The 26,861-nt window shown below is 40.4% G+C and overlaps 1 protein-coding gene across 10 annotated transcripts in view; it reads left to right on the plus strand.

The window, feature by feature from the left end:
* Positions 1-26,861, plus strand: part of KIF1B (kinesin family member 1B) — a 137,525-nt gene that overhangs the window by 72,854 nt on the left and 37,810 nt on the right. For 6 of the 10 annotated variants that reach the window (XM_034753468.1, XM_034753471.1, XM_034753469.1 and 3 more), the window contains 7 exons: positions 657-729; positions 15,281-15,374; positions 16,668-16,816; positions 17,370-17,548; positions 18,497-18,634; positions 19,467-19,715; positions 25,581-25,699. In XM_034753468.1, coding sequence (XP_034609359.1) covers positions 657-729; positions 15,281-15,374; positions 16,668-16,816; positions 17,370-17,548; positions 18,497-18,634; positions 19,467-19,715; positions 25,581-25,699 — 1,001 coding nt within the window. Of the gene's footprint in view, positions 1-656; positions 730-4,827; positions 10,144-15,280; positions 15,375-16,667; positions 16,817-17,369; positions 17,549-18,496; positions 18,635-19,466; positions 19,716-25,580; positions 25,700-26,861 lie in introns of those variants that run through there. The other 4 variants (XM_034753475.1, XM_034753476.1, XM_034753477.1 and 1 more) reach the window with 2 other exon arrangements.

A 26,861-nucleotide genomic window follows, 5' to 3' on the forward strand; every position in this document is an offset into this window, starting at 1 on the left:
TGGTTAGACAACTCCCACCTGTTTATGCTCTCTGTATGTGTGTATATATATCTCCTCAATATATGTTCCATTCTATATGCATCCGAAGAAGTGGGCTGTAGTCCACGAAAGCTTATGCTCTAATAAATGTGTTAGTCTCTAAGGTGCCACAAGTACTCCTGTTCTTTTTGCGGATACAGACTAACACGGCTGCTACTCTGAAACCTGGCAATAGTACTTGTGACTCCTCATACACAGTAAGAGTTACACTTTGTAGCCTTAATTGTATGCTGTGACATGTCTAATTGAACTAAAATAAAGGATTAAATACAATTATACAACTGATGTTTTCCTGTTGGTGGATCATTTGCTTAAATAAGGCTTTTTGTACACTTCATAGAGTACAGTCACTAATTTAGGCAGCAGTGGAACAGAATAGGTCAAATTCTTGGTGTCGGAGATCTAGGGTAATTCTCATTCCAAGTGAACTGAAAAGTGTCTAGTTTGAAGGAGGCAGGAAGAATAGTACCTTTCATGCTAGTGTATTGACACTCTCATGTACACCCCAGACTTGCCCTTGTCTCTGTTACTTAACAGATTCTGTGGACAGAGTAACACTAACGCAAATAATGGTCTACATGGCTGCTTCTGCATCCCTTGTGGTTTTTTCTCTCCAGGTTACAAGAAATGGAGATTTTGTACAAGAAGGAGAAAGAGGAAGCAGATCTCTTGTTGGAGCAGCAGAGGCTGGTAAGTGTCAATTCTTCCAGTTGCCTGTATTGTTGGCAAAGGTTAACTGCTGCCTTTATTGACCCCCTTAAAGTCCAGGAAATTTGCTTGGGCTGTCTGCATAAAGTACAGTCCGTCTCCTCCCCCCCCCCCCCCCCAGTAGTGAAAAGGAGCATGGCTAAGCAGACACATCTCATGCTTTACTCTTATTAATGTGGAGATTATATTCACCCACCAGTGGGCACTAAGCAGTGCTTGGGAGAGCTGGTCAAATTTGCTGAATTGTAACTTGGATCAACAGGAGGATGTTTCTTCTTTGTCAGTGCTTTGAAGTTACTTTTCAATAGTCTAATTGATTAGTTGTTGTGAATGTTTGAACTCTGAATGGTTGTCTTGGATCATCAGAAAGTACTAATTTTGTGCTGCCAAAACACCTAGACTATGTTCATGTGCTAGGTTTTACAAATGATGTCTGGAAATGTTGCTGCACTGTGCATGTTTAACCCTGCTCCCTCCCCCTGCATGGAGTCTGAATCCCTTGCAAGGGTCTTCATGGCATAATACTGATTGAGGGCAGGTGTGTAGTAAGGGAGTTTTTTAATTTTTCCAAACCCATGGGGAAAAACAAACTATGTAGCTAGGAAGTCCAATAAATAAAGTCTGATGTTCATTGTGTAGTAATTGGGGCAGGAATTCCTTGCTTATACAGTCAGATATGTTCTAATGGAACATAGCCTTTAAAGTGCAATACAGATACATGCAGAATCCAGGCCTCCTGTCAACCAGAAGGGGAGGTGTGAGCCCAGCAATCAAGTCTGATCTTCCTGAGTAACACTGGGTCAGTGATATCTGCTCTTTATTATTTTTATTAGCCACAGGAGAATGTTAACTGTTGCCCCAGCTTGGTGAAAAGAACTTTAGGGGTTGCAACTTGCTGTTAAGAGTCTGAGAATCTGGGAGCCTCTGGAAGCTCTGGGGGAGTTGAATGAATTTCTGGATTTGTCACAAGGCTCTTCTCTCTTTCCCCAGAGCAGAGAGAGGAGCTAGGACTTCTGTAGCATCCATTCCTTGCTAGACAAGCTGCGTGCGAGTTAACATTATTTTTCATTAACTACAATATCCAGTGGCCTTACAACTCCCACCCAGAGCTTTTCTTCAAAAGGGATCACTGTGAGAATGGAGAGGAGCAACTGCAAATTGAGCCAGAACAGAGTTTAAGACTAGTGACTAGTGTTCGATCTTGGCGACTTTATATTGAAAGTAAAACTGGGAAGGAGTGAATTTGAATGCATGAGATAAGGAAATAGTCTAGGTAAAGAGTAGCCCTTGGGTGTTTGCTTGGAACCACAGGAGATGAGAAGTGGTGTTCCCTCCTTAAAACTTAGCTTAGAAAGACTTGGAAATAGCTTCAAGATGGGGCAGCATTTTGTCCCGAAAATAACGTGTAGTTAACATTGTGTGAAATAAACAAGCCAAAACTGTTTAATTATTTTGAGGCCTGTTTAAAACAAGGCTGCATTTGTAAAAGTTCTGTAAAGCAGGGTTCATTTCCCTGTTCTGCGTATATTCATATGGAAGAATATTTAATACTGTAATAAACTGAGCTTATAGAAATCACTTTTATTTTTGCTTATCTTAAGGGGCAAAGTTGGAAGATGTCATTCTAAATTATCATCAGTGATGAGATTATTTAAAAATTGCTTACCTAAGGTTGAGAAACGATAATAAATCAGATCACTGGTCTATTTGGACAGTATGCTGCTTTTGCCAATGGCCAATATCCAGTGCTTCAGAAACCCCACCAAAATGCATTTGGTCATTTCTGCAGTATTGTATGTGGGGTTGGGGCATGGATAGGGTAAATATCTTCCTGACCCTTAAAAACAATTGGTTAATTTCTAAAGCATAGGCACTGACTAACTTTAGCTTCTGTAACTGGCAAACGTTTATAATTGTCACAGTATCATCCAACCACAGTATCAGCCTCTCTGACCTCCTGCCATAGTGTATTCAACGTTTGGTTATTGTGAAATAATATTTTTTTCTGTTTGCCCTTAACTTGACACTAATCTTGATTGGGAGACCCTGGCCGCTGCTATCAACTTATTTTGTGTCAGGCTTAGACGTCAACCAGGTTGGGCTCCTGTTGTGATAGGAGCTTCACAAACTTATAGCAAATTAAAATTCCTGACCCCAAATCTTATAACTATATTTGCATTAGAGTTAATTTTTGAGTTCATGTAGGAGATTGACCCCATAGTGTCTCATTTTGTGCTAATATTAAATGTACGAGTAATATTGGTAACATCAAGAATGATGAATGACCTTTTCTTCCTGGTTAAAGCTTTGAACTTGTATAGTACAGTGTGCAGTGTCTTTCTGTTGGGTGCCTTCCATTTCCACTGCACGATGCAGTATGCTAGACACTACCTTTTGAGGCTCCAGATTTTGCCTGCCATAAACTCATAAGAATTCACCATTATTTTGCTGATATTTTCTGGCCTAAACAGGAAACATGGTCTAAATTATTTTTTACAAATCTAAAGATAATATAAGGTCACAAGCAGTACACAATGTTAATAAGAAAAATGTTATTGACCCTAAAGACAGAACTTTCTCTAAAATCCATCTCATTCCCAGAACCAGAATAAATCGTATTGCGTATACTCCGCTCTTTATTGCTCAACTATTCCCAACAGGGTCTTTTAAATTGTCTGTCAATCAGTGGTTCAGAACCAGAGATGCATATTTCCCTAGCATGTAATCGACTCTTGCTGTTCCTGATTTTTCATGTATTATGTAATTCTTTGTCTGAAAAACTTGAGTTGCAGTTACTTCAACAGAGATTGACTCTTGCAGTCTTTTGAAGGAGATGAATCAGATTAACAGTGAATCAGATTAACAACCAGAAATGGATAATATATTGAAGAGCGATCTCTAAGTATTAAAAAAATTCACCTTTTAAAAATAGGCTGACTTAATTCCAGGTTGCAGTGATCAGTGATGAATACACTTAGTTTTTGGTGACATTTATCTCTCAAATAACCATTCGTAGTTTATAGAAACCCAAAGAGAGTTTCTCAATAAAATGATTTAATAAGAGTAACCTCTTTTAGAAATCCTTCTGAAAAACATGGAATAATGAAGCAAAACAAGTGCAACTCTTAGCAAATGTGTGGGAGCTGCAGGTGCAAATTTGTTAAATGTTTACTAAGGTTGCAGAAGATGGGAAGAAAATTGGGTATCGAATAGCATTTGTATTGGTTAAAACAGTTTTTAAAAGTTACTACAACATTCTTCTGATGCTCGCTCTTCAGACAGTCAAGTCTTCCAATGATTTTAAAATACACAGCAAGGTGGCAAATGGAAAAACCCTTTGAAACTCTGATTCTCAATATCCCATTAGCTTGTAACAAGTCTTCTTTGGATTGAAACCTCTTCACCTGTCGTAGTGAAACTTGTGGTACTTTTAACATCAACCCTATTGGCTGCTTCTGTTTTTATTTTTTCTTATCCTCCTTAACACTTCTCTGGCTGCTCTTGTAGTAAAATGGATTCTAAACTCCAGCATCCCAGCGCCATATACAACATTACTAACCAGTGTTAACCCCACTTACTCTGGCTGCTCATCACATCATTCTACGACGGCTGTTGTGTTCACTCACTGGGGGAGGATTTTCTGAAAGACGCAACAGCAATAACCAAGGCACATGTGTGTGGCATGGAATTGCATGTCTTCGTAGCATATGTGGGGTGCAGTTCACACCTTGTTTTTGTCAAGGACTTGGTATAGTTGTTGAAAGATTTTGGAGGGGGGACTGGGAGGGAATGAACGTAGGTTAGATGTAGTATTTTTAAGTTGGTTACATTTATATATAATGTAAATATTAGTAGAATGGAGAGCCTATATTTTAAGGAAACAATGCTGAGAGGCTGACAGAAATATTAATGTCCTTACAGTCAGTCATGAGAGACATCTATATCGTTTGTTCTATTTAATTTTTATTTATTTTAGTTTTCTTTGCCTGTTTTTGTTTAGTTTTTTCCATTATTATTTTTTTTTTTCAATTTTAATTTTGGTTGTTTTGGGGCCACTTCTTGATTTTTGTTTTTCCAAAGGATGCAGACTCTGATAGTGGGGATGATTCGGACAAGAGATCGTGTGAGGAGAGCTGGAGACTGATCACCTCCCTGAGAGAGAAGCTACCCCCCAGCAAGCTGCAGACCATTGTAAAAAAGTGTGGTCTCCCTAGCAGTGGGAAGAAGCGAGAGCCTATTAAAATGTACCAGATACCACAACGCCGGCGCCTTAGTAAAGACTCCAAATGGGTCACCATCTCAGACTTGAAGATACAGGCTGTGAAGGAGATCTGCTATGAGGTAGCTCTCAATGACTTCAGGCATACTAGGCAGGAGATTGAGGCACTGGCCATTGTTAAAATGAAAGAGCTTTGTGCCATGTACGGAAAGAAAGATCCCAATGAGCGTGACTCATGGCGAGCTGTTGCCCGGGATGTCTGGGATACTGTGGGAGTTGGAGATGAGAGGATTGAAGATGTCATGGCCAGTGGGAAGGGAGTGACTGATGTGGATGACCTCAAGGTACATATAGACAAATTGGAAGATATTTTGCAGGAAGTGAAAAGGCAGAACAACATGAAGGATGAGGAAATAAAAGTTCTCCGAAATAAGATGCTAAAAATGGAGAGGGTTTTACCACTGATAGGGTCGCAAGAGCCGAGAGCCCAGTCGACCACCTCTAATGCTACTAATGTTAAAAATCCAAACTCAGTGAGTGTGGTGGATGCTGACAAGAAGTATGCAAATGCTTTGAAAAAAGATGAGAATGGTGAGCTTGATAAAGAGGAGCGTGTTTCCCAATTAATGGAGGATGACCCAGCCTTCAGGCGTGGGCGGTTACACTGGATGAGGCAAGAGCAAATTCGGTTTAAGAACTTGCAACAGCAGGAGATTGCCAAACAGCTCCGTCGACAAAACATGCCTCACCGATTTATCCCACCTGAAAACCGTAAGCCCCGGTTTCCATTTAAGAGCAACCCCAAACACAGAAACTCATGGAGTCCAGGCACTCACATAATTATCACAGAGGATGAGGTTATTGAGGTCCGAATTCCAAAGGAGGAAGAGAAGGAGAACAAAGAAGAGAACAAAGAAAAAGGTGGCAGTGCGGTCTCCCAGGATCCTCAGCAACTGTGGAACCTACATGACCCACAAAGGAGTCAAGATCATATCCAGATTAACTGGCAACAGCTGAACACTCAGCCACAGCCTAGCAGTTGGCAACAGACACCACCTCAGTTACGCTGGAGAAGCAATTCTCTCAACAATGGCTACCAGAAAAACTTGCGCCGTCAGACATCTGGGTCATCTGAATCACTACACTCCCACAGTGGGCCCCAGAACCCAGACCTGCAGAAGTTCCAGCAGAAGCGCCACATCCACCAGCACCACCAATCCTATTGCAATCACAACAGTGGAGGCAATGCAGAGAGCAATGCAGTTAACATCTACCCAAAACAGATTAATGGGCCCAGCCATTACGACCAGTTTGTGACACCTCCACGGATGAGACGACAATTCTCTGCACCTAACCTCAAAGCTGGCAGAGAAACTACAGTATGATTCACTGGACAAATGGGAGGAAGGGGTCAGTGCTGCCTTATCATTCAGAAGCATTGGGTTGGGACAGTTTTGATCACCATCTACCTTAGGTTTCAGTTGGCCAATTGGAACTTGAGTGACTTGATGTACAAAGCACAAGACATTGGTATTTCAACACATCTGTTTTGCTTATGAATCATGGTGCAATTTTCAAGACTTTGGAGAAATAGTGTGAAAAATGTTGAGACCCCTTTTTTTATAGATTAGAAGACTGTGGAAAAGAGGGTACCCTACTAGCTCATGTACCTTCCTTATTTTTTGTCTTGAGTATTTTTCTAAAGCTGAAAATACTGTCTGGAATATATAAAGAGCTGCCTTCCTCCATGTTTTTATGTAGACAATCAAAAGGGGAATCTAGTTTATAGCGTTGAATGTCTCTTGTGACCTTTTGGTTAGAAATGAAGAAACAGACCATTTGTATTGTAAGCTTAGCTTTGGCTCCTCAATTCAATTCACTTTTCACCTCCTAACCCGTGTTTTTAAATAATTATTGGAAACCAAAAGCTGTCAGCTGGCAAGACAATGTGGCTTTTTGTAGACCTGCTGTCTCCTTTACCAAAATTTATGAGAGCTACTTGGACACTTGACCCCCCCCCTCCCATTCTCTCTCTCCCTTTAGAGTGCACAATGCCTTTTGTCCTCCTGCCTAGTTTCATTAACATCAGTATAAAATTGCCATGACCATAGAAATCTGCCTCTGAATGGGGTTATATAGGGGACTGTGCACATGGCCAGAGCCATGTTATAGAAATAAGCTTTTTCTCATTCCCATCTTGTCTCTATTATAATGGTTTTTAGTTATAATTTACTATACCGAGATGATAGACATGCACTGCACTTTTTTGATCTTTAATTGTGCAGTAAAGACACTCAGTGAGCTGATTTCTTCCACTGCCTTGGTTAGGCTTTGGGTCTCAGATGTGTTACTGATGAGGATTTAGAATACTACCGTGAATTCGAGGGGGCAGAAAAAGGAGGGCTAGAGAACGGATTCATTTTACATAATACCTCATTCGAGTGCCTTCTGGTTTCAGATTGCTCTGCTGTTTCAAGTCTTGTTGAGCAAATGTCACTTTAAGGGGAAATCACATTTGTTTTCATTTACTCTCCATCCCCCAGAAAAGTACAGTTTAGATGCAGTATTTTAACTTATACCATAAACAAAGGTACCTAAAATTACAAATGAAAACACCATCAACATTTGCAAACCCTGTGATCCTACTTCAAAGCTCCCAGAACAAATGACACTAAAAATAGTGGACAAAAAAGCAGATGCTGTTTGACTAAGAATTAGGCTTATGGGTTTTTGGAGTTTTTATCTTGATTGGAAAGTGCAACTCTTAACTATAGGACTTGTTTCTTTGCTTTTGAAAACAGTCTTTTCATTAATTTTTATTTACTTAAGTTGTGTTTGGACTTGAATTTTTAGGACAAATCTGAATCTTTGGAGGGAAACTTGGTTTACTGTAAGGTTTAACCTGAATGCAATTTTTAAAACAAACTTGAGTATTTATGGCTGATTTAGTGTGGTCGGATCACATTGTTACATTTGTACAGTTAAATGACTTGTGCTGTGTTGCACAAATATCCTTGATTTTACTACTTGAGGTCATTTCCTTGTGTTAAACATAAGCCCTACTGCTAAGTTTTATTTCTGCATGTTTCAGCATAGCTATAAATGAGTAGAAATTCCCTGCAACTTACCTCCCCTTATTCTTTCCTGCCTACATATTTTTTCTTCCCTTCTGAACTACACCTCTACCCCGGTATAACATGACCCGATGTAACACACATTCGGATATAACGCGGTAAAGCAGTGCTCCCGGGGGGGGCTGTGCACTACGGCGGATCAAAGCAAGTTCGATATATACCCGGTTTCACCTATAACGCGGTAAGATTTTTTTTGTCTCCCGAGGACAGCGTTATATCGGGGTAGAGGTGTATATTATTACAAAGGGGCTGGTTGTAACTCCATGGTTAAATTGCAACCAGAGACCTACTACTTTGGAATCAGTCATTCAGGTCTCAGCATTGCAATCCGGTCACATGAATGTTTCCTGACACATGATCTCTGGGATTTAGGAGGTTCAATCGTGTTGCTTCCCAGACTGCTCTAAACTGATGACTAGATTAATTTTCTGTCCAAAATGGTGATGCCAATTGCGTCTGTTCCATATTTCAGTCTATCTGAACAATGGAAACACTGAAATCCCTGATCCTTCAAAGAAAGGAAGCCCTTGTACAAAGACAACACTTTTTTCTTCCAGCTTGAGTCAGCACTCTAATTTATTTTTGGGCTGCAAATAACCTTGTGCTGTTAGCTTTACTATAGAATTCTATGTAAATAGTTTGTCCCATTCCTACTATTCGGCTATAATGAGTGATATGATTTTTCCCTCTGCCATCCTTTTCAAATGTCTTAGAACCTGCTCTGTTTTGTGGCAAGAAGGGAGAGATGAAAAGATTAAGTATCTGGGGAAATTCCCATGTGCCTTCATATGGAACATTCCAGCCAAGCAGAGATTATCCTGGGTAGGAGCCAGGCACAAGGGAAAGACCCAACAAGTCTATTTTGTGTGTCCCCCTTCTATTTGCGCAATATAGCAGTAACAGATGCAAAACCAGCTGAGGTATGCAAAAAGAATATGCAGCATGCAATTATTTCTTGAAATCCATTCAAGTATGTATTTTGAAATGGGATAAAATAATATACTAACTTGATTTTTAAATCCCAGACTTTAAATAGAAGTCTTGTCAATGTGTGTTGGCTTAAAATTACCTCGAAAGAAATGTTCTCCTTAGCTCTAAATATTTGAATGATGGGGAATGGGTTTTAAACCCATCACTCTGTTACCCAAGACTCAGTGTTTTTTGATGCAGCACTAGAAAAACACTCAGTTTGTTTGAATTCTGCATCAGTTACCTAGCAAATGCTGTTCTGAAGCTGTCCACATAAACTGCTTCTTAATTTTCCTGCATGACTTGAAAAAAGAGCAAAATACAGTAACTGGATGCCAAAATTGGGCAGGGGAAGCTGGCTTTCTTTCAAACTTTTAAGAGGCTATTACAATCCATGTAGGATGAAACCTAAAAACTATTAAACTATCCCTTTCTATAACACAGATGGAATTAACAAGCACTAAAACAGTCTATTTCCTATACGAGTGTGAGAAGGCTTTCATGCTAATGGAAAAATGAGGCATCCATGATGCAGGTGCCTTTTCAGTAAGTTAATTGTCAAGGGCTGATGTTCTGTTTGCTTTGTTGGCAGCTGACTCTCATGCACCAGTGCCTTAGTGTGAGGAGTTTTCTTACCCTTAAAATCTCACTGGGGACTTGGGGTGGGAGGGAAATGCTTCTTATTTTTTCACTTCAGTGTCCTTTTTCAGTATATCTGACTTAAGAAATCTGTCAAATTAGGGGGAGAGCTTTGTATGAGTGTTATGAACGTATTTTCAGTATCTTTACCCATTCATTCTTGTAAGTTGTGTATTTTAAAACTCAGATACTTGCCTCTGAACCACTTTAAGAACTGCCAGATGAGAAATCCATGTTTACCCATTGTTACTCTAAAGGAGGTAGTAAGTCTCCTTCCAATGAAATTATGGGATTTTCAGATCTGTCTAGTTCACTTTAAAAAAAAAAAAAAAGTTTGTCTTGAGAGCAAATGCTTTCCTCATGAAAAGCAGACCTGGTTTGTATTGTAACAAGTGCTCTTTCAATAAACTATGAAATACTCTTGTAAGCGTCTGACTTATCTCTGTGGAATATTCAGTAGCACAAAACTTTAGCTTAGCCTTTCTGGTTTTTTTTTTTGTTTTTTGTTTTTTGTTTTTTTTGGTCTTGTGACCCATTCTAGTTGAGTTCAGTTAAAAATGTCTGCCTCCTTCAGTTGTTCCTCAAACTGGCCCATGTAAAATTAAATTACTCTTGAGACAGATATAGCGGGGCCCCATTTGCTTCTACCACCACATTTTAAGAAACTTAATTTACAGTGCAGGAAGGATATGGGCTGTAATCTTCCTTAATACAGTCCCATTGTGCACTTGTTGCTGCCATTAGTTTAAATTCTGAAGAAGCACAGCAGGGAATTCACAATTCCCTTTATAGACTAAGGAATAGGGAAGCCTATCTTTACCATCTTGCTATTCCCAAAGAATGAGGCACAGAAATTCAGGAGAGAAATGTCTGTACCATGATGTGTTCTTGGAGCAGCAGACCCCACTTAGGCATTTAAAAACAAAACAAAACAATCCTACCACACATTTGAAAATAAAAAGCTTTGAGGATTTTTCTAAGCTGTCCTGTTTTCTCTCTACAGTTTTTTGTTCTGTTATACCGCACAGTTTTTCAGTTGAAAGCTACCACTCGGATAAAGTATCGAACACTTGGCCTGAATTTTTATTTTCAGTGTTTAAAAAAAAAAAAAAAAAAGAGTCCACAACCAGTACCAAAGCCCTGCAGTCCCATCACCTGGTCTGTGAATCAAGATGACTGTTCATCCTTCTATTCACTATTGAAAGCCAAGCTGCTGATAACTTAAACACTAGAGTTGTGCCAGTTGCCAGGAAACAGTCCTATGTTTCCTTATTTCTTTAACTGGTGAAATGTTTCCTTATTCTGGGAAAATATACCCGACCTAGTCCACTTTAAAAAAAACTGTTCCTTTTTGTAAGATGAGGATAAAGGAAAAAAATTTACATGCTGTGAACATGTTCATATCTCTAGATATGTGTGTATCATTTTTGCTTTTAGTTCACATAAAAAAAAAGGTTACTACAGAAAAGGAGAGACAAAGGATGAGTTACTGTGTCCTTACGATACCCAAATAACATGTCTGTACTCGAGTACTAACAGATGCAATGTGTTGTGATGGAACATAATGCACCACTATTGTAAGCACTACTTGAAATGCATATTCCTTCGATTCTGCTTCTCCCACAGCACCTCTGTCTCTGTAAACAGGACAGCAGGAGACCACTAAAATGCCATCTTCATATTAATAGTATTGTCTCTGAAAGCTCCAGACCAACTCCAGGAAAATGAATCCTACCCTTCATATTTGACTATTTGACACACTTGTTTGTTCTCCCATCCTTCACCCCACTGCTCCCTATCTGAGTTTCAAATTACAGTTATAATCATTGAGGGAGGAAAAAAAAGATCTCTAGAAGATAGCTGCCTTATATTGAAATGCATTTTAGAGTTCTAGGTATTCTATAAAAAGAACAGGAGTATTTGTGGCACCTTAGAGACTAACAAATTTATTAGTCTCTAAGGTGCCACAAGTACTCCTGTTCTTTTTGCGGATACAGACTAACACGGCTGCTACTCTGAAACTAGGTATTCTATGTTGCTGTCAAACTTGGTGCAGCCTGAAGCCTTCATCTCTCTCTACCCCCTTCTCTCTCCCCCCCCCCCCCCCCCAGCAGACAAACAAACAGAATCCCTTCCTTACAGAGCAGAAATCAAACTTCAGCATGGGACACAATGTTTAAAAAAAATCTGTTCTACCCATGGCTCTTATTCCAAAGGGATAATTAATACACCGATTTATCAACTATACAGAGGAATCCCTTCATCCCCCACTGAAATGCAACCCCTTGTGGAGAGACTGTAGCAACTACAAAAAGAACAGGAGTACTTGTGGCACCTTAGAGACTAACAAATTTATTAGAGCATAAGCTTTCGTGGACTACAGCCCATTTCTTCGGATGCATATAGAGTGAAACGTATATTGAGGCGATATATAGACACACATACAGAGAGCATGAACAGGTGGGAGTTGTCTTATCAACTCTGAGAGGCCAATTAAGTAAGAGGAAAAAAAACTTTTGAAGTGATAATCAAGATAGCCTAGTACAGACAGTTTGATAAGAAGTGTGAGAATACTTACAAGGGGAGATAGATTCAATGTTTGTAATGGCTCAGCCATTCCCAGTCCTTATTCAATCCTGAGTTGATTGTATCTAGTTTGCATATCCATTCCAGCATACGGTTCACTCTATATGCATCCGAAGAAGTGGGCTGTAGTCCACGAAAGCTTATGCTCTAATAAATTTGTTAGTCTCTAAGGTGCCACAAGTACTCCTGTTCTTTTTGTGGATACAGACTAACACGGCTGCTGCTCTGAAACCTGTAGCAACTACAGTTTAGGATGAGTGAATTTTCTTCAGCTAAAAGTTCAAGGAAAAACAAGGAGTTGAAATGTGGCCCAGATATCAAAAAAACAAACAAACAAAAAAACCCAACCAAATGTCCTTAGTCTTTTTTGTCGGGGTTGGGGGGAGAGGGGGGCTTTAATGACCTCAAGTGGTTAGGACTTCTGTTTCAATATCTTTAGAATAAGACAGCAGTCACCTCCCTAATGCCATCACCTTGTGGGAACGGTGCCACCTGCTGGAGTTCTAAAGTTCATTCCTTCCGCTTCTGTGTGCTCCTTCATTCTTCCATCAAAGTACTGACCTGGTGTGACCCTGCTTTAAGATATGTGATCACAGCATACTGTGGGTGCATGAGGTGTTTAGCTTAACTAGGGGCTTGTCTACACGGGGACACTCAAAGATCATTCATATGTTTAGTTAATTTGGATTAAGTTTCCTGGGTGTCCCCATGTAAATAAGCCCAAAGAATTTTGTTTCTTTAAGTAGGGCTTAAAACAATGCAACATTGAGGTTTGGGCACTAGGCTCCATTGGAATGGGGAATAATGCAATGCTGTCACTTTCATAACAATTAGACTTTAGACTGTGGCATTGGAAGAAATGCATTAAGGGAAAGTGAATGAATTCTAGGATTTTGGATCATGGACTAGCAAAGAGGTTTGAAATGCAACCTAAATATCTGCATAAATTCCTCCAAAAAACCCAATAACACCTTCTGCACTTTCTGAAGTATTGGTGTGTATTTGCCCCTTGATCCCCCCACATAAAAATCCTAAGGATTAAATTCATGTTGCATTTATTTGCTTGAAAGTATCTTTAAAAAAGACACATCTGTCCAGAAGTCTGGTGCTATGTTTATTTTATCCTTTCAAAAGAACACCCTGGCTAGTAGGGCTATGGCACTGCAGTGGTGCTCTGTGGCGGAAAGTTCTCCTGATCCGTGTTAAATTGGATATGTTTGCAACTTTATTACCAGAGTGAGTTTTAGGTAGTTTTATGGAGGGGCCAGTTTTAAGAGCATCCCGCAAACACCCATTTAGACATTGAAAAATGGGAGCAGTGGGAGCTACAAGGTGCTGAGTACTCCTGAAAATCTGGTCCATAGCATCTTCTCTACCTCTTAGGCTGGATGAAATTCTCTGGTCCAAACCCCTTTTCTCACATGCATCTCCACACCCAGGTAGTCAGTCTTTCACAATTAGTAACTTTCTTATTGACATCTAGGATGCCAGCATATTAAAAAAAAAAGTGTATGATAAGCTTCTGTCGTCTCCTGTACCCAAGTTGGCATCTGATCTAGAGCCTGAGATGCACCTTTGAGTAAATGCCCATTTGTCTTATTGCTTTTTTTTTTTTTTTTGTATTTCCATGAATATCAGTATTTCCTTTCATGTATTGAGTAAGCCTTTGCAGAGTCCTCTGCAAATTAGCAGGATATACTAACTTTCACTTCCAATGTGCCTCATAGGGGAGCTCCAAGATAAATTGTTTCTTTCCTATGCTATCATTCTCCTTCTCTCCACCCACTGGGAGAAGGAACCCATTGGTGGTGACAGAACACTTTATCTCACTTTGTCCAAGCAATTACTCTTGCAAGATACAACATCCTAAACGTTTTCTACTAGGATGGGTCTGAATCTTTTCCAAACACTTAAGAGACAAGAAAAATACCTCTGGTCCATTCCTGCACTTCACATGATGGGGATAAATTTCTCACAAAATCAGGTGATAGAACTCCCTGCACTTCCTTATCAGTGGGACCATAGTATGCTCAGAACCAAACCTGCTTTGGCCTCGGCACAGTCAGTCTTATCTGTATAAACAACCTATAACTATTTTCTTCCTGTGAGAAATTAAATATACATAATGGTGTGTTGCACTCACCCCCTAGGTGGTGAGAACTTGATAAAGGAATAAACTTCATTTAAAGCATAAAATTAATTCCATTGCACCAAAAGACACAACTCAATGGAATATCTAACTCTTCACGGTCTTGGTTAAATGAAGATGCACCATCTCAACAGTCCATCCCCATGTAGCCAAACTAAATAATCTAGAGAACAGTGCAGAAATGTTAACTGCATAAAACTGTTTCACAAACATTTTAATCTGAGGCCACTTAACCTTGATTTCTAAGCACTAATCTTCAGCTTTTCCATGCTTTATAATCCTATTTTGGTCATTATTCCAGTATTTAGTTTGTCTCAGCAGTGAGTTTTCCATTTTAATGACTTTTATGGTTTGTGAGGGTTGGAATAGTGGGGTATGGATCCACTGGCACTGCACACTTTATGCAAAATGTGCACTGTCACCAGAAGTACTTTCAAAACTATGTAAATTATACCTACAAATTTACAGAAGCCCTCTTGACATTCCAGTTTGGGTTCTTTCCCACCGGGGAAAAAAAAAAGCCCTCCACAGTCTATGGCCATTGTGTATATGGGGGTCTTATAATAAGGAAAACACATGGCAGACATACCAGCATATCTTACAGACACCTCTGTCTTCTCCTTTCCACTCTTCTAGAAGGAAAAGTTCCAAAGATGTCTAGTATGTTACTGAATTATATTTCGGAGGAGACTGAGCTCTGAGAGTTGAATGGAAATATTTGTGCATATCTCCTCTCCACTTGTCTTTTTTACTCCTGAAGTGTTTGTCCCTATCTGGCTGTCTCCTCTTCGCTTTCATCTGTCTTTTTCCTACACGGTATCTCCTGTCTTCCCACAGGACTATGAGAGTAAATTGCAGGCCTTGCAGAAGCAGGTTGAGACGCGATCCCTAGCTGCTGAGACGACAGAAGAGGAAGAGGAAGAGGAGGAAGGTGAGTTTGAGACTGGAAACAATTCTGGCCATTTCCAAATTTTTGGTGCAAAGGAAAGTGTACTACAGAGACATTTGCCATAAGATGGAAAACTAACTTTGGAACTTGTGAAAAAGTGATGGCCTCTTAAAGAGCAAATTTGACAAAATTTGACACACAGACTGAAATTCTGTGTCCACAGAAGAGGTTCTGAATGAGCATTGAACAAAGGAACTGGACCAGAACCCTCAAATTCACTTAAGCCACCCAACAGCCATTGGATGGGAATGAGCTTTGGTTGGTGAGGGCTTCATATTCTGGTGCCAGTCCACAGAGCTCTCGTGTCCTAAACAAAGATTATATTCACGTATTTGAGCTAGGATTCTCTAATCTGTGGGCTGGTCTACGCTACTGCTTAAGTCAATCTAATTTACATTGCTCAGGGATGTGAAAGACCTCTCTTGAGTGACGTAAGTTGCATCGACTTAAACGCTGTCCACACCAGTGCTATGTGAGCGAGAGACGCTCTCCCACTGACACAGCTTCTGCCTCTTGCAGAGGTGGAGTAATTATGCCAACGGGAGAGCGCTTTCCCATTGGCATAGCACTTCTTCACCAGACATGCTAAGCAGCATGCTAATGTAGCACTGTAGAGTAGATTTGCCCGTGTAAGAATTCCTGATTGGGTCTAGTGTAAGTGAGGAGAGCATCTTATGCTGCTAACTCCTCTCTGTGCTACAGACCACCCAGGCAGAGAAGAGTGATTCTACAGATGTAGCACTTAACTAGCTTCTCCCTGGATATTTGCTTTCTCTTTATTAGCATTTTAGCCTTCTGGATTTCTACAAATAAAGTAACCAGAACTTAGCTTTTGTTTTGGTCTAGCTACTCCAAATGCTTTACAGACTAAGATTCCAGTGCTTGGAGTGGAAGATCAGAACTAGTTACCCATTGAGCAATGAGTACAACCTATCTCCTTTCCATGCTATCTTTTCAGTGACAACGTTAAGAATTTTACAAGAAAATGAAGAGCAGTAAATAACCTGGAGGGGAGGGATAGCTCAGTGGTTTGAGCATTGGCCTGCTAAACCCAGGGTTGTGAGTTAAATCCTTGAGGGGGCCATTTAGGGATCTGGGGCAAAATCAGTACTTGGTCCTGCTAGTGAAGGCAGGGGGCTGGACTCGACCTTACAAGGTCCCTTCCAGTTCTAGGAGATAGGATATCTCCATTAATTTATATTAAAAAACCTCTGAATGGGTGTGTTGGAGGGAAAACCATTACTTTTGACTAAGCTGTTTCCTTGCTTTCCTCAGTGCCCTGGACTCAGCATGAATATGAACTGGCCCAGTGGGCATTCAGGAAATGGAAGTTTCACCAGTTCACTTCATTAAGGGATCAGCTCTGGGGCAATGCAGTCTATCTGAAAGAGGCCAATGCAATCAGCGTGGAATTAAAGAAGAAGGTAAGATTGTACGCACCACCAAACTCCTAGGTGTCTGTGTACAGATCCTGCTTCCATGTATTATACTTATTTTTTTTGCCTTTAACCCAGCATACCTCTTGGTTCTTATTTTGGTATGTGAAGTGCTTTGAGGCTTGATTGCCATGATTAAAATTCCATACTGAATTTGTATTTCTTTCAACTCCTCTACATTGTCTCCCCAGCTCCCATTCTGGTTATCCTCTAAGCCTGTGTTAGAGACAAGATCCCTTTTTCTTTTCCATTTTAACTCCATGTTGGGTCATTCATCTTATCAAAAAGTGAAGGCTAGATCTAGATGCCCATCATGGCAGAATTATATGCTGCTGTTAGACTACCGGGCTGTTCCTTAAATCTTTTGATCTTCAAATTGGTGCTGTTCTCAGAGATAAAAATCAAGTGGTTTCTTCCTTTTGTTTAGGTGGGTCCCAGTCTCATTTTAATGAGGCTTTTTGGGAGTGTTCCTGCTACTAGAGTTAAATAGAAGCCCTCCTGTGCCTTATTTCTATGAATATATTTGTTTTTCTCCATTCAGGTGCAGTTTCAGTTTGTCCTGCTGACCAACACGCTCTATTCCCCTCTACCCCCTGAGCTGCTGCCCAATGAGACAGAGAAGACTCGGAACAACAGACCTTTCCCTCGGACAGTAGTGGCTGTGGAAGTCCAGGATCTGAAGAATGGAGCAACACATTACTGGTCCCTGGAGAAACTCAAGTAGGGTCTAGTTCAAAATTACAAAGATTTTTTTTTTTCTTAAGGTCTCTCTAGACTTGTCCCAGTTCATCTCACTGCCTTAATATTTATGCTTCCTCCACTTGTCTGGTACTCATTTATTCTCTTCTGCTTCACATAACCCTACCACTGATCAACAGAATTAAAAGGTACAACTTCAGTAATGGAAATCTGCCATTAGAAAAACTTCCCCAATTTTAACAGTCTCAAGTGTGAGGTGGTGGTGTTCATCATTCTTGTGCAATATGCACAAGCTATGCCAACGTTTCCTACTCGTTTGTGAGACTATGGATTCTTCTTCAGTTTATTTTTGCACTTCTAGAGTATAATCCAAGGATTTTGAAACAAACCTTAAATAATCCTGTGTGTGCTTGTGGTCTATAGTGGGATCACTTCACCAAGTACTGAAATGCAGCCACTTTTTGAGTGGAATGTGACAGCTGTTCAATAGTGCACACCAACACAATACATTGGTTCAGTGCAGAAAGTAAAGAATGTGCCTAATTGAAACTGCAGGAGGAATTAGGGGAGGCAGAATGTAATGATTGAAGCTTGAGATTGACCAGAGCCTTGGGGCTTAACCTATTCTTACGAAAAGAGCCATGGGATATTTATTGACCTTGATTGGCATGTGTTCTGCATTTCTTCCAAAGGATGGCATCTCCCACAGCACAGTGACCCCTAACATTGTACTAGAGCATTAGTACAGTAGAGATGAACTGGCCCCTTACCTCTTTGTCCCCGTCCCCCCACTTCCCCCTTGCCTGTTTTAGGATGATACTTTATTCTATCCCTGTAGTATGCATGCTCCTTTAGAAAAATGACCACAGCATCTCTGTACTAATGTCCTCATTCATCATATTATAGAAGCAGATTCTTATAGTTTATTTTTCTTGTCATTAATTTTTTGGGGGACTTTTTGCTTTGTAGGCAGAGATTGGAGCTGATGCGGGAGATGTATGACAGGGCTGGAGAAATGGCGTCCAATGCCCAGGATGAGAATGAGAGCACAATGACTGGTAGTGACCCCTTCTACGATCGATTCCATTGGTTCAAACTGGTTGGTAGGTACGTGATGACAATTCTATCTCCTGGCACATTCATCTACTCGTTGCTGGGAGAAAGCTGTGACTTTGAATAGAGTTTTAGGCTGTGTAATCATATCAGCCATGTATGTGGGGTCTCAGGATTGATGATCCAACTTCTGGATCTTATTGATTGTCTTACATCACCAAAACACTGGTAAGAAGCAGGAAATGCTGCCTAACACTTTTTTGATACAGATTTAACTTTTCAGAGGGTAAGTGTTTTGAATTCATCCTTAATCAGATTTAAGATTTATTTCTAAAAGGAAGGGATTGGAGTAACTAGTTAAGTGTTGTCTGAAGTCGTTGGAGTAGTGCTGTGGGAGAGCCTGAAGACTTATGGAAATACCAAGGGAAAACTGGTCCAGAGCTTGAGGGCTTTGTGTGGCTGTGACATTAAAGCAGTTTTGTTGTCCTTTTCTGAAAAGATTAAACACCTAGTGAGAGGAGACCTTCGAGCTCCATTAATAGTGTCTGATGCTGAGCCACTCCTTTATTTTAAAAGTGCCTTGTGATGGATATACAGATTGTAGATATGCTAAGTGAGCTAATAAGAACACTGTAAATAACCATACATGATTAGCCTTGTTTGTCTTCATGTTTCCTTTGCTTTTTGCTCAGTCCAAGGATTCCGTCTTTCCCTAACTATGTCAGCAATCCCCTTTCTCCCATCTCATCCCAATCCAGGTGGTCTAAAGCTTTTGCTTGCTGTTATGGTGGGCTCTGTGCTGACTGCAGCAGTATGATCTGTTATGAAGCATTCCCCTCTCTCCCCTCGCTGTGTTAATCAAAGTGTTCCGTTAACTGATATCTAGCTCCCCCATTTTCCATGGCTGCGTGAATGAGCGCCTTGCTGACCGCACGCCCTCCCCCACTTTCTCCACGGCTGACTCCGACATAACCGAACTGGCCGATGAGCAGCAGGATGAGATGGAAGACTTTGATGATGAGGCCTTTGTGGATGATACTGGCTCCGACGCTGGAACCGAGGAGGGATCCGACCTCTTCAATGATGGGCACGACCCGTTTTACGACCGGTCCCCTTGGTTCATTTTAGTGGGAAGGTTGGTGAGGTTACTGTGAGAATAGCCAAAAGGGACCAGCTCTTGCCATAGGCAGCAGAGACTTTGCCTTTCAGAATGGAGAAAGTTAATCAAGCCAATCCATGAACAGCCATATCTAGAAATGGCTACTCAGGCAGTCTGTCAGTTTTAAAAATTATAATGCAAATCTTCCACATTAAAGGGCCCAAGGAGTCCTTGAGAATACAAGCTTTACCCATCACAACATAAAACCAATTCCTTTTCCTTTGCCTGTAGTAATTAGGGTGGTGTTTACCTGGACACTATACTTGACTTGCAGAGTTTAGGGTAGTATTGCTCTGACTCTTCTGTTCTCTAAAGGAGCATTCTGGCAAATATGAAGGAAACTGTAAAATCTAATCTAATAAATTCCCCTTTGGGAAAACTCATTTAACATCCTCTTTGTGACTGGGGTAGAATGGGAGGAAAATTGAAGGTTTGAAAAATAGCTCATCCCAAGGTTCCTGTCTGGACTAGGGGAAGTAGTTGGAATTTTAAAACATCTCAGTTAACTGTTTAACATGGTTTTTAAATACCACAAACCATGTTGTGTAGATGGCGTTTCACACCTTTAAAACATGTTAGCTAGTTTTCTGCATGTTTTAAAGGTGTTAAACCCTGTCTACTCTATATGCTTTGTGGCGTTTAAAACATGGTAAGCAGCTGACATGTTTTTAGATAATCTATTTTAGTAGTCTAGATATGCTCTAGAGAATCTTAGACTCTCATGTAGACACAGCCACGTACAGCATGTTACACGGATACTTGTGTTTTGATCACAAAAAGTGTTCACAAATAATTTCTCTGAAATATCCAGTAGGCAGGTTAGCCCAATTTTACTGATGGGGAAGTTGAGACAGGGTTGTTGAGTGACTTGCTTAGGCTATAGAGAGAGCTCATAAGTGATTGGAATTGTGATTGGAGCTCAGAAGTTCTTAACCCCCCCATCCTGAAGAATAAAAACTTTTGGTTCTTAAAGATGCAAGGAAGCAGAAAATTCCTCTGTTTCCTGAGAAATATTGTATCCTACCACTCAACACCTGAAAGTCACATTTGAAAGCACAACTATTTCAGGTTAATCTAACACACAGATTTGTCAGTTTTGGTGTGGAGTTTTGTTAATTGTCCTGCATGTGCAGTAACTGCACTAGCAGGAACCACGCTTCACAATAGTGCCAGCATGCTGAGTGTATTATGCTATTGTGTATATTCATTCAGTGTGTGGAGTGCTTGGGAAAAAGTTGAACTATTCATTTTCATTTCACAGTCCTAATGTCCAGACTCCACAGGAAGCACTATATACAGGTTGAGCAAATGCCGTGTATACAAAGAACACTTGTGCTTCTTTGCAGTTAGGTAACTTATACTCTATGCCAAATATAAAAAGAATCCAGATCTTTCTTTTTTTTTTTTATTCTGATCTCATAAATTGCCTCTATTATACAACTCCACTTTTGATCATACAGAATTTTAATGAAATTGAATTAGTAGTTTCATGGGTTTCCATCTGTCCTCTGACTGCAATTGAATTTGAAGCTATCCCCAACTATAGATTTAGTTTTATCAGTTTGTGTAACCTTATGCTGGTTGTAACAGCAGTAACCTGCTGCTGTTCTTTGACTAGAATATGGCTGGGGGTTGTATATCACCAGATTTCAACTGATTTCCATTCCTTAGTATTTTCCAGCATGTATCCTGTTTTGTAAACTTTGCATACTGACAAGTAACTAGGCAGATACTGTCTCCAACAGTGGTGATTGCTTGATACAGATTGAGACAAAACCCCATAGTACACTTAATTAGCTGTGCATTGCTGTGTAAAAGGGACACAATGGGACAGAGTAGCATTCCTACCTGACCTCAACAGTGATGAATTTATGTCCTGAAAGGGAGAGTTAAGATACTGAGGTTTAGTCATGCAATTACCCAGCCCTTCTTAAAATCAAACTACAATATTTTATACCGTGCATTGTCTGCCTTCTATCTGAAGTGTAGTTTTTTCTTTTTCAAAGAGCTGGTCCCTTTAGCTATCTCTTCTGGCATGCTGGGATGTTAAGTCTGACTATTTAATGGGGTGAAATATCAAAACATTTGGTATATTTTGAGGGAGGCGGAAGAGGGTTATGCTGTATTTTCTTCAAATTCTGAATTGATATTGTGTATATTTAAAGAGGAAAAATCCATGATCATTCTGAGTTCTGTTGTTTTTATGTTTGGTAAAAATTTCTGTTTGTAAAATTTCATTTCTAGTTTTGTTGTGAATATGCCATTTTACCTCACCAATCTTTCTGCTAATACAGTTCCCCCTCTTTCAGTCTGCTGGGCTAAAGTGCAGGAAGATACTTGAAGATGGGATGATTGGGGGAGAGTGGGACAATTCTGCAATGTGTGAGGGAGAGGTGAAAGATAACCTTAACCTTACATCCACTTCCAGCTTGGCATACTCCTGTGGTGTAACAGGTGGAGGAAGGTGGCATTGCTGGATAAAGACAGCTTTTCTCTGTACAGCCACAGCCGCCAATGTGCCATTGCTGTCCATGCCACACAGGATCCAGCATTTCCTACATCAGATGGGCACCCTAAACGGTTCTTTGTATACATACATTACTTTCACGGATTTAAAACAGTTACCCACAGCTGGTAACTAGATAGAAGGAAGTGGAAGACAAAAGCCATATATTTATTTTTTTGTCTTCTGGGGTTGTCATTTTATCAAGGTGACTCTCAAATTACAGCTGACCATCTAAAGCTGAATGCATTTGGTATTTTATCTGTTGGATCATAACTTCAAAATCAGGGTCACATGTGTAAATATTTTTTCATTTGCCATCTTGGGATAGACTGTTTTGGTAGCCCTAGCTTTAGAGGAGGAAGGCCTTTTGTAGAGATTGTCCCTTACTGTATATACACACAGATATGAGGCTAGCTAGATTCCTGCCTGGTGGAGAGAGGAGGAGAACGGGATGTGTGTGTCTGTTTTCCCTGGACTTAATGTTTTTTAAACTACGTGTATTATTAGTACTGATGGTAATGTTATACCTCCCTGAACTCCTACCCTGGTCCAGTCAGTGTAAAGTATTTGAGTTCATTAGTGTTTTCTTTGGCTTCTTTTTCTTCAAATTAGCACTACCTGAAAATTTTGGGTTTAAAGTCAACATTATTTTCTAAACAATTTTTTTCTTTTTCTGACTTAAGTTTTAATCTCCCCTCCTCATCCTGTTTTATCAGTAGGGCCCTACCAAATTAGTGGCCATGAAAACGCATCATGGACTATGAAATCTGCTCTCCCCTTTCCCCTTCCTCCCCCCACTTCCTGAAATCTGGTCTTTTGTGTGCTTCTACCCTATACGATACAGATTTCATGGGGGAGACTAGGTTTCTGAAGCTGGGAGTCCTGACCCAAAAGGGAGTTGTAAGGTTATTTTAGGGGGGGGGGGTCACGGTATTGCCACCCGTACTTCTGCACTGCCTTCAGAGCTGGGCGGCCAGAGAGCAGCGGCTGTTGGCCAGGCGCCCAGCTCTGAAGGCAGCGCAGAAGTCAGGGTGGCAGTACCACACCATGCCACCCTGACTTCTGTGCTGCTGCCTTTAGAGCTGGGTGGCTGGAGAGTGGTGGCTGCTGACTGAGGGCCCTACTCTGCAGGCAGCAGCACTGAAGTAAGGGTGACAATCCCATACCATGCCATCCTTCTGTGCTGCTGCTGGCGGCAGCTCTGCCTTCAGAGCTGGGCTTCTGGCCAGCAGCTGTCACTCTCCAGCTGCCCAGCTCTGAAGGCAGCACCACCACCAGCAGTAGCACAGAAGTAAGGATAGCAGTACAACACCCTCCCTACAATAACCTTATGACCCCACTCCCCCAACTCCTTTTTTGGTCAGGACCCCTACAATTACAACACTGTGAAATTTCAGATTTAAATAGCTGAAATAATGAAATTTACGATTTAAAAAAAATCCTAAGACCATGAAATTGACCAAAATGGACGGTGAATTTGGTAGGGCCCTATTTATCAATGTTTACCTCACTTTGGAGCAGACTGAAAAGAAAGTAGATCCTAATTTTATTTATTCATGTGCTGAGTTGTGGTTGTTTTTGTTGTATATTATTTCTCCATATCTTTTTTTTTGCTCTTGCAGCTTTATTAATCTTTCTCTTCTGTACTGCATTTTGTCATCGCTTTATTTTAGCAGAATTATTTTAGTCCTTTTAGTTTGTAATTGACAAATGCCTACCCCCTCCTCATTTAAAAAAAAAAAAAAAAAAACTCATGTTGAGGAGGTGAGGCCCAGGGAGGAATGGCCTCTTATTTTCTCTAACTTGGGTTCTTGACTATGGGTCACAAGGCACTGAGTTCACCTCTCTGTTTTCATCTGTTTTCCTGTGTCTGGTGAACACCATGTACGTCTGAGGGCACTGGTCAGAGGCAGCAGGGATGCATATTGCTCACCCTGTACACCCAGAATAATAAACGATTTAAGCTTTATTTTTAATTGTACTGGATATAAAGACCAAGGGGAAAACTGAGTATGTGAAAGGAAATCCAGCTAAAAACGTGGTCAGTGCTCTAGTATAACTCACTGTCAGCTCAGCTAGAACCATCTGAATGAAACAGTTATCATGTAGACTTCTAGTTAATAAATTATAAGGAAATTGTAGCTGGGAGTATTACATACCCTCCCTGCATTCTTCCATTGAATTCTGAAACCTCTCCTAATCCTATCTTTCTCAACTCATTAGAACCCCTTATCCTGCCTTCCTTGTTGAGAACTATCCATAGACTGATCTTTTCGGCTTCTCTGCATTTAGATACTTATTTTGATTGGGGATACTCTTTCCACACTTAAACTTGCCATTTTAAGAGCCCTTTACAATGTTAAGTTCTGCCATTTAAAAGAAAAAAATGAGCTTTCTAATATAACTGAAAGTATAAAGCGTACTTTGTTTAACGTATAATTTGAAAGTTGTGAACAATAAATTCGTCAAACTACTAATCCAAAATAAGAGAGAGACACACACACACACACACACACACACACACCCTACTTGGTGTTAAAATTTTCAGTGCTAATATGTATTGTAATATTTTCCAGTACTGGCCCAAAATGCTGCATTCTCTCTGTTGTAAGCTGCAGTGTTTTGGACTGTTGCTCTAGAATTTCATGGTGGTTTGTTATATGGGAGTGGGAAATCTAATACATTCCAAACTACTCATCTGTAGAGAATACTGTCGCTCCCCTTCTTAGAAGCCTGAAAGATGGTTTATAATTGGGGAATTTTGATAATTACTTCACATATATAGTGTATTATAAAATATGCATAGAGGAGAGAAAATGCTTAGTCAAAAATCTGTTTTAAATGCTTGTCTGCATTCAAGTTAAACATTTGTTAGATTGCTAAACAGTCACTTTCCTTTTGTCATCTCTAATTATCTTTAAACTACAATCACAGGATGGAAAGTTCCTAGTGATGCTTTGTATGCAGTAGAGCCTCTTGAGTTTTTAATGTCTTTCTAACAATGCTGTTTACAACTGTATTGCATCAAGTCATCTTTCATAAGCCAGCCATCTTAAATGTCTCCTCTATATACTTTATAACTCACTAATGTAGGCGTGTTGGCTCCAGTCAGTTCTGGTTTAAAGTGTCTCTATGTTCACACAGTTTAGCTTGAAAATACTACAGGAGCTCTGTAAGGGCAATGTGAAAATAGCAGTCCACAGTACTAGATAATGTGTTATAGCAGAACTGCAGACACTAGGCTGTATGAAGGCGTTTGTGTCCTGTCAACCAATCAAATACAAAGTGCTCTCTACAAGCGGTGTTCTGATGATGTTTTTCACTCCTGTTACCAGGGCATTCGTATACCTGAGCAATCTACTATACCCAGTGCCCCTTATCCACAGAGTGGCAGTTGTCAGTGAGAAGGGGGAGGTTCGAGGATTTCTGCGCGTGGCAGTGCAAGCAATAGCAGGTAAGATACTCTGGGAGTGCTCTTGCAGTTCAAGCCTGAGTGGTTTTTGAACAGCTGTATTTAAAAAAGTGGGGGGGAGGGGCTGGCTTCAAAATGTTGGCTTTTTTGCTGCATTCAGTTGTGGACCAGCTTTAAGGTCTGGTACTTGCAAGCCTCCCAGGACACTTACTTTGTCACATTAGAAAACCAGGGTTGTATTTTTTCCAGTGATATAAAGCATTTGGCTAAGGCCGACTAGCTAATTTGATCAGTTAATTTGCAGAAAATGTATCATCTCTTTTTTAGAGGTTTTGAAATGTTCACTGTCTACCACTCTGAGATTTGTATGTGGTAACTAAGACAACCCGAGGTGTAGAGATTGGGGGTGCGAGGAGGAAATACATATTTCAAAACACTTTTTAAAAAATGCCTTTCCTCTACAGTATGGCATGAACATAAGTGATGGTGCATGTGACTGTGTGTGAGAGTATGAAGGCTTGAATGGCACTATTTTTGGATGACCCACAGAACTTGCTTGTGACTCTAACGTCTTGAATCTCATGTGCTTGTCCCAAATAAACACCCATGAAACCTTTACTTCATTACGTACCATATATTCATCCTGACTTTTCAGTCTTTCCTGTCTTTATAACTCACATACAAAGTGCTCTACCATCTTTATTATATTCTCCTCTCTATGGGTACAGGCACCTCTAGGGATTGGAGAAGAGTAGAGTTAGCATTGATTCATCAGTTATTCATAGGCCAGATCAGAGTCCCTCAGCATACAAAGAAAAGAGTGAACCTCTGTCCTTGTATAGTGGCTGAGGGTTTTTTGTTTCTCCCTCCTCCTAGGGTGGTTTCCCTTACCCTTATAGCAGGTATTGTATAGAACTACACGCTAGCCTCACCCTGTTCAATTTTGCATGGGACACTGTTGGTTTGACTAGTTGGGGCTGCTGGGTAAGGACAAAAATCCCTATTTCTTTTGGGGGGGAAACTTGATTTAAAGGTGTGGGGGGGGGGAGAATTATCTAGCTAAGCTGACCCTTCTCTTTGCTGATTTTGAGAAAGAGGAGGAGGTAATAAATTTCCTTTAACTAGCTCTTTAACTGCCAACCAGTTGGTGGCATTGTGTCCTTTTTTCCACACTGAAATGAACTAGTCAAGGTTTGTCCCTGGT

The sequence above is a fragment of the Trachemys scripta genome, chromosome 19 (genome assembly GCF_013100865.1).
Source record: "Trachemys scripta elegans isolate TJP31775 chromosome 19, CAS_Tse_1.0, whole genome shotgun sequence".
Classification (NCBI taxonomy): Eukaryota; Metazoa; Chordata; order Testudines; family Emydidae; genus Trachemys; species Trachemys scripta.